Here is a 14,635-nt window from a genome sequence, read left to right on the forward strand (position 1 = left end):
GATCATCTAGTTCCAACCCCCCTGCAATGTCAGTTCAGCTTTTTGCTTTACCATAGTATCCTTGTTAGCACCAACGACATGTACAGAAAAAAACAAAAATGTGTACAGGTATGAAAAAATACTATTTAATAACTTTCTCAGATCTACTTCAGTGCAACAGAAGACAGAGTTAAACTCAAAAATAAGTTTAATAAACAGTGAGGCTGAGATACAGCAGGACTCAAGATGCTGCTGATAACAACCCTCAGGGGCTTTTTCTTCCAGACAAGTGACCCCTTAACCACTACTAATTCTTCAGCAGGTGTTACTTATTTTTCTACATTTACTTTTTTTTCCTTTTTGAACCCCTCAAGTTTAGGTATTGAATCATGAGCCTTTAAATTAACTCCAAAATACAGAAGAGCTGAGTTTTCTCCATCTTTTGTAACGCCCAGTGGAAAATCCCAACACAGCAAGAAATCCATAAGATATGGCACACCCTGTGTCCAGAGGAGCCACAATGGATTCACACATCTTCTGTAACATTGCTGGGAGAGCTTTTTACCCAACTAGCTAATGAGTAGTAATTGCCCAACAAAGGATTTTCCCCAACATTGCACTTAATCACAAAGAAAAATGTCAGCAGGCTTATGAGGAACACTGAAGGGATTGAACCCCACATCCTACAGGCTGTGTTGGAACTGAGGTCAGAGATACTCGGGCCCTCAGTCCTGTCCCTTGGCCACTCAGAGCAGGCTGTGCTGCGCCCCAAGGGCTTTTTCCACTGCAAAACAAGGCACGGAGGCAGCAACACGCAGTGCGAGCCCACCCCTGGCACCTTAGTGCCTTTCCTCACAGAGCATTGCTGGTGAACTGTGGGCAGTAAAGCATTTTGTTCCTCCAGCACCCCCACATCCAAAACTAGTTCACAGTTTAAATGAGGACACGTTCTGCTTCAAAGCCTATCGTACCCTCATTTCAGTTCTCACAGGGATGGAGTACCTTGATGTTAGTCCTTTACCTTAAAAACCACCCTTCACTCATGGAAAACTGAGAGGAAAGCGAGAAGATAACCAAAGAACCCCCAGGGCACAGGATGCAAGGGCTATCAGACACAGATGTCCAGAAATGACACTAACTCAGGCTGTGCTGTCACAGAACTGAGATTAACTTTTTCTCCTGCTGCACAGTTCAGCTAAAGACCCCGAAGGTGCTTCAGCCTTCCCAGCACGGCAGTAACCCTTGCACTGCCGGACAAGCCTACCACTGGGCAGCTCTTCCTCTAGGATTCAGTCCAAATTCCTCATTCTTCTTTCCCCCTTCTCCGGGACTACTTATTTTTGAACTCAACACGGGGAAAGTTTTGATGTCACCGTCACGTATCACGGTGTTTATTAATGTCCCTTTGGATGTGCCCCAGTGCTCTCTCACTTGACCAGCTGCTGACAGGCTGCTCAGCACAGCATTCATTTTCTTAGCTGAACCATCAAGGAATTCTTACTCCACAACAAGGCAAAAACCTTCCCAGCTGCTTTGGGATGTGCCCTCTCCAAGTGAAGCCCCTCTGTACGCCCATCGTTAATGCTTTGCATCCACACACAAGCTGACAAGGGTGTTTCACACAGACACGCACGTGAGCTGAGTGCTCGTGGCTATTCCTGGGGTTTCACTAAAATCAATGGGTCGTTTTATTACTCTGTCACACTAACTTTGTAAGAAAGGCAATGAAGACAACTGCTACAGGAGCACAGCCCACTTACAGCACCTACAGTACTAAAGAAATACAGAAAATAATTAAAAAAAAATTTAAAATAAATTCTGAAGCTGTAATATTCATAGAAAGAGATTAAGTATCTCAAAAGTTATCTGAGAATTAAGTCCTCCCACTAACCAAAAAAAAGTCCAAAAATTATTTCATCAGGAGGCACTGGAATAAATTCTCCTCCAGAGGAATTAAAGATGCACATATTGAGTCAGACTCACTGTGAGTGAGCATAGAAGAATTTGGAATTACTTTATGTAATACAACCAACTTCACGCTACTGGAGCAGTGTTCCACAGAACAGAAAGCAGTCAGTTCAGAAAATAAATGAAAGTGGCAACAATTATCATTAAAACCAAAAAATCTACTGAGTTCTGACAGCAGGCAGATTTTTCCCAAATCATTCAGATTCCACACATCTCGATGTCTCCTTTGGTCTGCATTAACTCAAGCTGTTCTCGTCACATCACACATCGAGATACCGGAACGAAATATGGGAGGAAGTGATGGTGGCTCAAGACAGAAAAACCCACTTTCCTCATAAAACCAGTGTTAAATAGAGGTGAGTCCTAATGAGCTCAGACCAACCTCTCCGACTCAGCAAGGGGCAGAAGTCTGGCTCTGTGCCCTTGGAGTCCTGCTCACCTCCTCTTTTATGAGATTACACTCGTTCCCTCACGCAGGCTCAGCCGGCTGTGGGGCTGCCTGGGACGCTGCGGTGTAATGACAAATGCTCAGGGCACTTCACACCAAGCACGACCACCTCCAGGAAGGGAACTGCTCCCTGTATCCAGGAAAGGAATATGTGCACTGACTTCCAAACAATGCAACCCCTTAGAAGCTTTGCAGGTACCATCCAAAATCTGACAAACGTAGCAGAACCTCTCAATCATACATTGGGACAAGATTGCTCATGCTGACACTATTCAGCCTTCCCATCCACAGCTGCTGTTTTACACTCCTCTCCTGGAGACAACAGCACCATTCAGCATGCTCTCCTCTGTCCGTGCAGACCCTCACGTAGCAACTAGATATTACACTAATGGGAACAACAGAAAACAAGAAAATAGTGTGGAATAATCCTTTGTGAGATTACATATTTAAGGCTACGAGGTAGACCTTTTTATTGTTTTAAGGCTTCCTTCCTTACATAGGGATTTTATTGATGAAGTTTTAAAATTATCTGAGAAGACTCTGCTCTATTTCCACTTGATTGCTACGAAACGTCCCATTATCCATTCCAAGTCTTGTACCTCAACCATCACACACCAGCAGAATACTAAATGAGAATAAGCTTGCTGTTGTTCTCACTACAATAGTGGACATGCAATACCACATCCACTTTCATTTAGTTACATAGAAGCATTGCTCTATATATTCATGCTGGAGAAGACATGGTAAGAGGTGCAAGTATGGCGTGCACAGAAAATTGTATGACGTGGTTTCTGTTGGACCTCAGAGGTCAGAATTCAATCCAGAGTTGAACCAGGTCCTGAGAAAGATCCTCCTCCTGCACAGGTCACCTTCTGTCAGTTACACAGTGCTTCACAAATACATTTGTCAATTATATTCTTCATCCAGAATTGTTTAGATATTCTGCTACTGTTTCAGTTAGAGCCTTGAACATAAGGACTGACACCAGCAACTTGATTTAGTATTTTATGAGAAGCTAATGTAGGAGCAGAAGACAGTTGTCCTGCCAGTGTTGAGACCTCCTGACCTAGGCTGGACTTTCTTACGGACTGGGCTTCATGCCCGCATGAATTATGTGCCTGTAGTCCAGCTAGAGGTGATGAAGTGAGGGAAAGTCATTAATCACCACGATGAGGTATGGTAACCTAGGCCAAAGGGATGGCAGAAAGCATAACTCACAACCGCTGTTATGGAACAGCCTGCGTCAGTGAGGACGCCAGCAGCGACTCCCAGGCTCTGCCCTAAATAAACCAGTTATCCGGCGCATCCTCAACCAGATGCAACTACAGAACGCTACAGACTCATCAAAAATGTTGTCACCTGTTTACAAGAAACACTTCCTGCGCTTGTTGAGGACAACTGTCAGGACAGGACTCAGTAAACCCAGCTGCCTTCACCAGCCCTACATTCCTAACGCTAGTTAATGGTCGTTACCCAGGAGGGGATCTCATCCAAGTGCTGAGCTTCTCTGGTGACCTTCTCCCTTCATTACCACCCAGAATAAGATACTTATACAGAGCACTAGTAGCCACCATTCGATTATTAAATAATAAGGCATTAAATCAGTTTTAAATAGTTCAGCTTGATGCACACAATATTGCCGGAGTGACTCTTCATCCTGTTAAGAACATCTCCCATGACCACAGCTACCTTGATATACAAGGGGTTACAATCATTAATTAAATCATACAACTTCACAAGTAGCAACAGAAAAGGCTATCATTGGTGCGAACCCCATTTGCCCTCTAGCCTGTCGTTACACCTCAACTCACAAACCACGGGCACCGAAACAGTCGCTGACTACACTTCCTCACACAGCACCAGGCCCAAGAGGCTGTGACCTGAGGGGCCTTGTACTGCTGCTGTAAAAACGTTAAATACTGAGGTATTTTAATCAACACGCCATGACTGCAAACAAGTACAAGCTGACCTCTCTGCAAACGGCTGAGGAGCCACAACCCTCCTTCTAGGCCGAGGGAGCAGAGTAAGCACTGTGCAGAGATGGCTGGAGGTGACGGGGTCCCTCGTCCTGCTCGCCACCGCACCCAGCTCCCACGTGAACATCAGGAGCGAGACCGTGGTTAAGTCTGGCCCGCTGACCTGGATCAGCGGGAGAATGGATTCACCTCCAGCTCCCACAGCTGGTGAAGCACAATAGCATCCTGCAAATCAATTGACCTAAACAGGCCACCAATTCCCCAGGGTCAGTTTCTTACATGCCAGTAAAAAAAAACTGCCACAAACAAAACCTAATCCTGCTACACACCTTGGAGTGTTGGCTTTGAACAGAAACAAGCCTCCCACACAAAGGGAAAAACTCAGAAACCCTCTATTTTCACACAGGAACCAACGTGCTCTGCAGCTTTGTACAAGAAGAGTATTTTTAAAAGCAAATACAATTAATTATGTGCTACTAACCCTAGTAAAGAGCACAGCTGCAAAGCCTCTGCTGCACGCCCTGATAGGAGCCAGGAACAGGTCTGCAAGCTCAGGTAGGGTCTGAGTTAGGCCTGGATCTCCACACACACGAGGAAACACCAGTGCAGTTGTACTTGGAAGCATTTCAGTTCCGCGCCCCCTGGGTCTGACACGCTCATGTTACACGACAGGGTTAAGGAATCAGCCAGCTACGCTCAGCATTAACACGACCCCAGTGTTGCTCCTACCTGTGGTGGCCCCATCTCTGCTGCACGTTAAAGGTAACACAAGGCTTCGGGTGGCCCAAGCCAGCACTCCACAGCCATGGGCTGGGGTCAGGCCTGACGCCTGGGCCAGCCCTTGCTAAAACACATCCCAGGGGTGGCTTTAAGGCAGGCCTGGGTGGGCTCCTGCCCCGGGGTGAGGGGCTGCGGCCGCATCCTGGGCTGCTCCTGCAATGCCTGATGGAGCGGGAGGGAGAGGGAGCAGGAGGGAGAGAGGGCAGGGGGATGCCGATCCCCACCTCAGCCCCGCCATGGAGCCTTCCCCAGCCAGCCCTGCTCGCACCTGGGGCCACAGGCCTGCCCCGCCCCTCAGAGCCCCCCTCAGCTCCACCCCTTCCAGAAGGCTCCCCAGGCCCCACCCCTCAGTGCCCCCCCTCAGCTCCACCCCTTCCAGAAGGCTCCCCAGGCCCCACCCCTCAGTAGCTCCACCCCTTCCAGAAGGTTCCCCAGGCCTCGCCCCTCAGTAACTCCACCCCTTCCAGAAGGTTCCCCAGGCCTTGCCCCTCAGTAACTCCACCCCTTCCAGAAGGTTCCCCAGGCCTCGCCCCTCAGTAACTCCACCCCTTCCAGAAGCTTCCCCAGGCCTCGCCCCTCAGCAGCTCCACCCCTTCCAGAAGGTTCCCCAGGCCCCACCCCTCAGTGTCCCCCCTCAGCTCACCCCTTCCAGAAGGTTCCCGGTGCCACAGCCCGCCGGGTCCCTGGGAGAGGGTCCCCTCCTGGCTCTCTCCCCTCCCGCCATGTCAGAGAGGAGCGGGCAGGGCTGACTGCGTGTCCTTCACTTCCCGCTTCAACCACGAGAAGGTGAAGAGGCCGGAAGCGTCCCCCTTCCCTCCTGGGGTTCGGCCAGGGCCCACCGTTACTGATCCCGTACAGGCACAGCTGTTCTGTGCGTAACAGGGAAAGCCGAGCAGAGGCCATGGTGCAAACTTGGCAACCGTTCTCCAGAGCAATAAGAACCCAAATGTTCCCACTTAGCTTTGTAAATAAAAAAATGAATAATAAATTAATCAGTAAAAATCCTCTTAGATCACAGAAAACCTCATCCTATCTGGAAGGAAACAACAGAAATGAAAAGGGTGCCCACCCTGAATGTGTGCAGGCCACCTCTGCTCATGGAGGGCTGATCTTGGGCGATGGGATACAGCCCTTTAGACCCCAACGGCACTACACTGCGGCGAGGCCAGAGTCCTCTCCAGCGTCACAACAACGCTAATGTTCTACGTTCTGGCACGGTGACAGAAAAACTGAAGCCACTGCCACACTTTAATAGCAACACACCTGAATTTTGGAAGAAATCTGAATGTGTATGGTTTTTTTTTCTTCTCCTAAATCACCAGCATCTCTCCATTTGAGAGAAAAAACTTAGCACCCAAACACTCGTTTTATTTTTCAAGAAGAAACAAACCCCAAACCTTTTGTTACCCAGTCCATCCCTGCAAGTGTGGGACGCTTCAGCAGTGCATTGTATAGTTCCATTACGAAAAGACACCCGAGTGGGTGTCTTTGCAGAGTGGTCAGTGGACTTTAAACAGCGTGTGGAATGCGTATTTTCTTGGAACAATCCTCTATTACTCTACAAAACTGGCAGGAACTTTTCCTTTGTATATAGCAAGTCAGCTTGACAATGTTGAAGCCAACCTAGAAAGTTAGTTTTGCTCTGCCAAATCAGATCTTTCTGCTCTCAATAATCAGGTAAAGCTAAACCATATTGTAATGTTTATATTTTAGCTCTGTAACACTTCAATTTGAAACATCTGGTTTCAAATGTTGTTAAGACACCTGACAAAGCCGCTCGGGTCAAGCGGATCTTTCAGAACTATTTTCTGAAACTCATACAATGGCAATCACTTTCTCAGCACAGAGTTTTCTGGGAGATTTTAAAAAACACCAGAGAATTGAACTACCTGTGCACCTACCTCTGTCTTCAAGGAGCCTCCCTGTTGTCTAGAGTTCGGACAGTCAGAGCTAGTACCAGTCTGGATGGTCCCAGTGTTAGAAAACGAGGCATTGGTCCTTAAAATGAGATAACAAGGTGTCTGCTTGAACCAGCCTCTTAGCTTACATGGTCTATGTGTACGCGTGAGAATGGATGTTCTCATCTGGAAGTGACTAGAAGACAGCTGGTGATGCTGGAGGTCCTCCCATGGAAGCAGCAGCTGCTGCAGAGATTGGGAATCTCCAGCTCTCCAAGAGGCTGCAGGGTTTATCCCCTCTCAGGACAGGATTGCCCCTTGCCCTCAGGCCATTCACAGGCGAAGTACCTCGGTGTTAAGAAATCCAAAACTGAATGTCATGCTTCAGTGTTTCTGCCAATGGCTGCTGGAGTTGCAAAGGAATTTTCATGATTGCTCTACAGTGAAATATATTTCTTTTCTGTTTCCGTTCCTAAAGGATAACAGGCATCGACCACAGATGGAGACAGGATGTCTCATGGTGAGCAGGAGGCAAAAAAATAGCTTCTTTCTCTATCTAACCCCATCAAGGGTCATCAAGATTTTTTTTATATTCCCTTAAACATTCATCTTGATAGAATGTTAAAGACATGCCTCCCACAATCAGTTCTCCACTTTAACTGGGGATTGAATTATTAATGATTTAGTCTTCTGAGAACTGAAACTTTTTAGTATAAAAATCTTCGAGCTCAAAAGCTCAAAGCTGTCTGTGAAAATGCAGTGGCTCAAATTAGCTGGTGATAATTTCTGATTTAAATTGACCAGGTCACTGGAAGGTCTCAAGGCACATTATCTAGCAGTTGAATAGAATTATCTCCAATTATAATTAAAAAAGGCAAAACCCCTAGTACAAGATAATCAGGAGGCCACAGCGAGTCTGAGCCACAATTCTAGACACACTATGCTGCACAACAGACCTCCCAACCTTATATAAGTCTGATGTTTTCTTTTTGAAGGACATACATGTTTCATAACAATTGATTCCAAGAAATTTTCCCCATAATAAGGCTAAAAATACTTCCCCAGGCCTCATGAGAAATTAACTCTTCCCTGTTTCTGAAAAGTTTGACATTCCTTAGCTGGTAGCAGCTATTTAAAAAGTGGGATATTCAGGGCTTTACCTACACACCGCAAGCACCATCTACAGCTCACCTCCCACTCTATGTTATACAGACTTTTCCTAACACTGCAACCAGTATTAAAATGCTTTACTTGGATGCCAAAAAGCCTAGTGTAAGAAGTAGTACTTGCCTGTGGTTACCATCAGTCGGTTCTGCCTCTTCTCTGCAAACAGACCCGCTGAATTTCGTGGGAGTACTTACAGTCACGGAGAGTTGTGCATGAGGAGATGTCAAATATTTGTCCTCAGGCACCAAGGCAGGCTCACCTGTGCTCATGCTGCATGCTCAAGGGATGTTCATCCATCTGTTCTTAAAGGCCTCCAGTAATCAACGACAATATTGATTATTACACCTAAAAATGTCTTCCAGTACTTCTGTGCCTCTACCATAAGGACAGCCTGAATCTCACTTGCTAGTTCTTCATTCCTTCCTGCCCTGTGTATCACCAAGAAGAGATTATTCCCATCCTCTTTCAAAAAGTCTGATAGATTTAAGACTTACATTTTCTTCAGCCTGCTCTTTTCTAGGCCGAACCACTCCAGTGTGCTCATGTTCTCACCATTGAACATCACAAACCTCAGTTCTCTCTTGCTGCTCTCCCCTGAATTCCTCCCCATCGGCCCACAGCTGGTTCCTGTGGCGCCCAAGCCAGCTGCAGTGGGCTGGGGAGGCCTTCCCGTTGCTGGGAGAGCAGGGGGTGACCTCATGCACCTCCCAGGCCATTTTTCTGGTATTCATCCCAGGACAATATTTCCCTTTTCCCACCAACGTTATGACATTGCTGACCTGAATTCAGGTTGTGATACATGGCAATTCCCAGGCTCTTTCCTGACAATTTCTATCCAGCCAGCAGTTCCCCGTCCTCTATTTGTGCTTTTTAACAGTTCCTGCGAGGTACAGAAATGGAATTTTCACCTATTGCATTGCATTTTTTCCAGACTACTTATTTAGTTTCATTTTGAATTCTACCTTAGTTCTCCAGTCTCCCTGGGTTGCACTCTGGCTGGTGCCAGCAGAGGGGGGCTGCCGGCATGCCAGAAAACAGGGCTGGAGTTCCACATGGTCTCGATCCAGTTCGGTGCCCACCGAGTCCAGCAGCATTTAATTTGACAAGAACTGGATTGGTTGCCAATGGAAAAATACAAAACTGGGCCCTGAACATCACGTAAACAGAAGAGACGAGCAGTTAATTTGGTATTTATCTACATACTATTAAATAAAACCCAAATGTTTTCGGATTTAGAAAGTCCAAGTCATACATTTTAGGATGCATGGCTTCCAGGTAACTTTCCCTGATGCTTTTAATTTTCTAAAGGACTTTTTTGATTTATGTATTGGTATGCTTGTATGACTGCTTGCTTTTTTAAAAAAGGAAGTTAATGTAGTTAATGTACTTAGACACTAACACTTCAGATCTAGGGACTGGGAGAGTGTACTACCACAATATTTTAAATTTAATAATTTATTTTTTACTACAAAACTTAAAAATCATCTTAAACTCACTTAAAACTTTACCAAATACATTGAGATACTTCTTCCCCAGCCCAGCACATCTCACAAATGAGCCTAACTCACTTTTTTGTCCACCACTGCATCATTAACACTGGGAATACTGTTCCCAAAAATGCTTAAATTCAAGGTGGCAACAACAAAGTCAGCTGCAGAACAAGCAGCTATCTGGCCTACCACTGGACTCCAAAAACTACCTGCTCAATTACAAATCATTTGAAAACTGGGAAATCAGTTTGATGATTCTTCCTAATGCTCTAGTTAGCATTTCAAACCTTTGTTGTAGAAAAAACATGTACACCATGTTTACAGTGTTGACATTAAAAATAACTCATTTTATACATATTGGAGTGATTAGAAATTTCAATTTAGCTTCCAGTTCTTCTGATCAACATAAGTGTCAATTCTTCTGTCCTGTAAAACAAAGAAAATTGCATTTTAAAAGGTGGCAGTGCAAACCAAAGCAAGCATGGATGGTACACGATACTGTACAAGCCACTTACCTCCATCAAGAGAAGACAATGTAAACCAGTAGTGCACAGCCCACTATCCAGCCAACTGCAAGGAGTATGGGTACAACGAGACATGAAAGTGGGACTTGGGCTGGAAGAGAGAAGATGATCTTTTTCAGAAAGGCCACAATACATTGACGCTGAATTCACTGAATTAAACACATCAAACCCACGATTACCACAGAGCAAAACGACACCTGTGAGCTTGGGCCACGTTATCTATGATTGCTATTTTTAGCATGGAGTCACATTGTCTTGGCAGACCTTCTAATGAGAATACACAGTAAAAGCCCAAAGAGATTTCCATGCTATGGCCTCTGCAATCAGATAGGTACAAGGCTTAGCACTTCCAAAAGCAGCAGGGTACAGGGAGGAGACACGCACATGTCCTTGGTCTCCACAGGTCACCAGGAGAACATCTGTAATGGACTTTATTGATAGCAGCTGTCCCAGCAGATTCAGGATTCAATCCCTGACACGCACAGCACCTCCTAGAAGTCTCATTAGGTCAGCAACAGTAAATCAAAAATACAGTGATTATTTAACGTTGCACCCATTTAAGATCAATGTGCTGGGGATCAATGTGAGGATGCTGTGTGAGATCCCACGCCCCAAAGGGACATTGGGGCTTCATAGCTCATCTCTGTGCCTTCTGTGCACTGTGCCTGACCTAGCCCTCTCCTATCCCGTCACTACAGCGGTACGGGGTAGTTAAGGTTGATGTAATTATCCACTGCAAGGGTGTTCCCTGCTTTCAAGTAAGAAAATAACATAAGCTTTTCCAATGGGAACGTACCACCTGCCTGGCTGAGCTGGGCCAGGCACAACAATGGGACATCTTGCCTGCCTTGCCCACTGGTACTAGAACAAGCTAAAAAATTACATGGAGATGTGTAGTCCAGTGCAGGCAATGGTCTACAAGGAGCATGCAGAAAGCAGGACTAGCACTTTATATAAATATATTTCTGTACAGCATCAGAATTTCAAAGACCCTTCTAATCAGTTCCCTGCAAATAGCAGAAGCTTGCCAGAAAGCAGCCTTTGAGATTGTATGACTTACCAATATATTACATTTTAAACCACATCTTTCTGCAGTTAAAAGATTTTCAGGTTTTTGAAGGGATTACTAAATAATGCAGAACTATTCACAACACCTTGCAGAGTTTAGATCAAGCAGACAGGCTTTGGAGGGATGCTCAATAATTTAAGGTTTCCCACACTGCTCTTTTAGAGCTGTGCACAACACAAACATGTCTCACCGTGATACTGCATGTGTATCTACCAAGAGGGAGAGAATATATAGATAGAAAACCTTCTGTCTAACCTTCTAGAAAACCTTCAGTGAGGTTGTCCAACCATTTCTAATCTGGGGTTGGGCTGGAGGCAGTCAAGGCCAGCTGCCCGGGCGTTGCAACCCCCGCTGCTGCCCCAGGGCTGGTGCTGGTACCAGCCTGGTCTGAGTGATTATGGCCACACTGCTTGTTTATTAAAAAAAACCCCAAAACACTAAACACAAATAACAATACACATCCTACCAATACAAAATATGGTTAAATGCTAATTCCTAGTGGACTTCCTACCAGTATCAGTATAATTTCTGTGGACATCAATAAAAACGAGAACTAAGAAACAGCATTCAGCATCCTGTTGTAGCTGAGTTTAGTAGAATTCCACTATCATTAGATATCAGTGGTAATGGTGTAAAAAAGGGGAGATAAAAGTCTTTAAAAACTTTTAATATAGCTATGAAGATGCATTAAAAAGTTTACTACCAGAATAACTGTACAGAACTAACACCATATTTAAACTTGTAGTCATTTCACCATCCAAACCTCTTACAGTGAAGTAAGTAGAAAACAACAATGAATATAAAATGAATTTTTATAAAATGAATTTTTATAAAATGCCTTTTCTCTTTGGAGAAAGTGGAAATGTGCTTATAATGAAAAGGTCATTACTAAAATTTCGTTTTGCTCTGCCACTTGGGCTTTGTGGGGTTAAAATCTAAATTACTATAAGTTCACCAAGCATTACAGTCGGATTTCAGCTACACAGTATATATAAAACACTGTCAAACATAACTCATTTTACACGCTTCCTTTTAATTATGTTAATCAACTTGAAGTCACAACTACAAAAAAGTAAAGAAAACAAAACTGGCAGGATTCACAAATATGGGAGGAACCCAAGCTACTTCACACTCATTGCTGTTAATAGAATCAGCTTTTAAACTGAGTACACTTTCTTACTGAAAAGTAAAATATACAGTGTATCCTACAAGAATACAAATAGCTGAGTATTTTCAGGTTACATTGCTCAGATTTATGAATTCTAAGAATACATTGTTACATTCACATTTAACTGTGCATCTTACCTGGTTCTGCCATCCCTCCTCTGCGGGTTTTATTGGCAAGTTTCAAGGTTTGCCTCTGCAGTTGTTCTGGTGAGCCTTGGGATGCTTTAAATAGAGCAATATTTGGAACGTGCTGCAGCTGCCCTGCTCCCTGATGCCAGGTTTCGGCTACATGCATTCAATTGTCTAAAAAGGCAGGAGTTCAAGGGGTTCAAGGTTACCTCGACCTATTCCTGCAACTGCACATCTGTTTCAAAGGAAGGTGAATAAAGAGGGGTCATTTTTTGAAGAGGGAGAGAAACAAGGGTGAAAATAGCTTATGGGTTCTTTACAGCCATGAATCACCACGTGATAAGTGCACATAATATTTATGTGCATCCATATATTTAGAGCATGACAGGGATCCTGTTTGCTCTTAGTCCCCCATGTCTTCTCTCATCTCTCCCCTATTAAAAACCAAGCCAAGTCCTATTTGATAATACTCGTATATGTATTTCTATAGCTACTAGTTACTTGCTAAGCATCACCAGGTATCTTGTACTTCACAAAGCACAGGAGTACGTTTAGCATCTTCCCCCAAAAGATTACAGTGTAGAGTCACAGGTTTTTATTACTCCTATGGATAGTGGGTAACAAAATTCAAGGGACAAACATTCCTAAAATAATCTGACAATTATTTTGTCCTAAACAGGATAAATCGTTGCAAACTGCAGTCTCTGCCTCAGAGGAGAAAGAACATGGAGACAAGTGCCAGATCTGAGCCAAAAGGGCAAACTGCACGTTAGCTTCTATCACATAAAAGGAGAGCTCCATATAAATATCCCTTGGAGTGATCGTGGCCACAGTTTTTGACCAATAAGCATAAGGAACCCGCTCAAAGTTTATTAGGGAAATCAAATCCTATACAGAACATTCAGGGGAACACATAGGTGCATCCCGTGTTAGCAAAAAGCCCCTAGCCAAAGGCTTTTTTTTTCAGGGATGGGAGGACATTTTATCTAACTTTCAGCAAGCTTGTACATAGTTCTGTTCCAGAGCTGTGCCCAGATACTAAATGAAACGGGGATTCTTGCTGTGTGTTTCTGAAACGGAGAAGGACACAAATGGCTGTTCAAAAGCCATTCCATATAGCAGGTGCACAGGATGTTTTGAAGAGATCTAATCTGGCAACTTGTGTAGTTCAGAGGAATTGGTTGTGGTCTCCCAGGTGAGACAGTGCTCAGAAACACGTTATGCAGATCTTCTAAAAGAGATTATCCCTTTCTTATGTGGTTGTTGATTAAAGATTAAATACTTTACAGAAAAAAAATAAATTTCAATTATCACCGTGCTTCAGAATTGCTTCCTCTCTTACAGTGGCTGTGGAGATCACAACTTCCTTGGAGCTATTGTATCAGCCTGAAGAAAAGGAATTAAGCCAAAGATTCTAGAGCATCAGGTGGAAAAAATACTGGCTCTTCATACCAACATAATCTAACATGTTCTAAAGCAGGTTCATAGCTCAGGTACTTGATTTTGAAAGGACTAGAACTGGTTATAAGGAATGCAGTCCCTACCGAGGAAGGGTCTGTTCCTGACCACAGGAGCTGCTTTCCAGGGACCCCTTCTCAGTTCCCTGCCCGCTCTGTGCCTGCAGAGGCAGTCAGAAGGGTGCAGAAACATGTCCAATGCTACACCTACAGAACAGCTGGGAGAAACAGCCTTCAAAACACCCCTAGGAAATGCAATTAAATGTCTGGTTATTTGTACAGGAATAATATTTTTTGTCCTAGATGCAAGAAGGAAAGCTGTTGGCCCTAGGCTACACGACTTGCATCCATCTGCAGAGCACTTTAATCTGGAATGAACAAAAAAAAATGACTGGCAGTGGAATATTTGAAACGCAATTATTTGTATTGCTGTGATCAGTATCTTAGAAACCGTGTTAACATACACGAGGTGATTGAGCAGCACTCAACTCTGGCAAAACTTTTCTGAAGACAGTTGTTTTACATCAGTGATGAATTTAGCTTTGTATAGATTGGTTTCATTGCATACTATAAACAAACAGTC

At 44.4% G+C, this 14,635-nt stretch overlaps 1 protein-coding gene across 1 annotated transcript; it reads right to left on the minus strand.

The window, feature by feature from the left end:
- Nucleotides 1-10,226: 10,226 nt before the first annotated feature.
- STRIT1 (small transmembrane regulator of ion transport 1) lies at nucleotides 10,227-12,617 on the minus strand. The gene is made up of 2 exons (XM_068405656.1): nucleotides 12,605-12,617; nucleotides 10,227-10,321 (listed from the first exon to the last, which is right to left on the minus strand). The coding sequence occupies exons 1-2, from the start codon at nucleotides 12,615-12,617 to the stop codon at nucleotides 10,227-10,229; spliced, it is 108 nt and encodes a 35-aa protein (XP_068261757.1).
- Nucleotides 12,618-14,635: the final 2,018 nt, after the last annotated feature.

Source organism: Nyctibius grandis, chromosome 8 (assembly GCF_013368605.1).
Source record: "Nyctibius grandis isolate bNycGra1 chromosome 8, bNycGra1.pri, whole genome shotgun sequence".
Classification (NCBI taxonomy): Eukaryota; Metazoa; Chordata; class Aves; order Nyctibiiformes; family Nyctibiidae; genus Nyctibius; species Nyctibius grandis.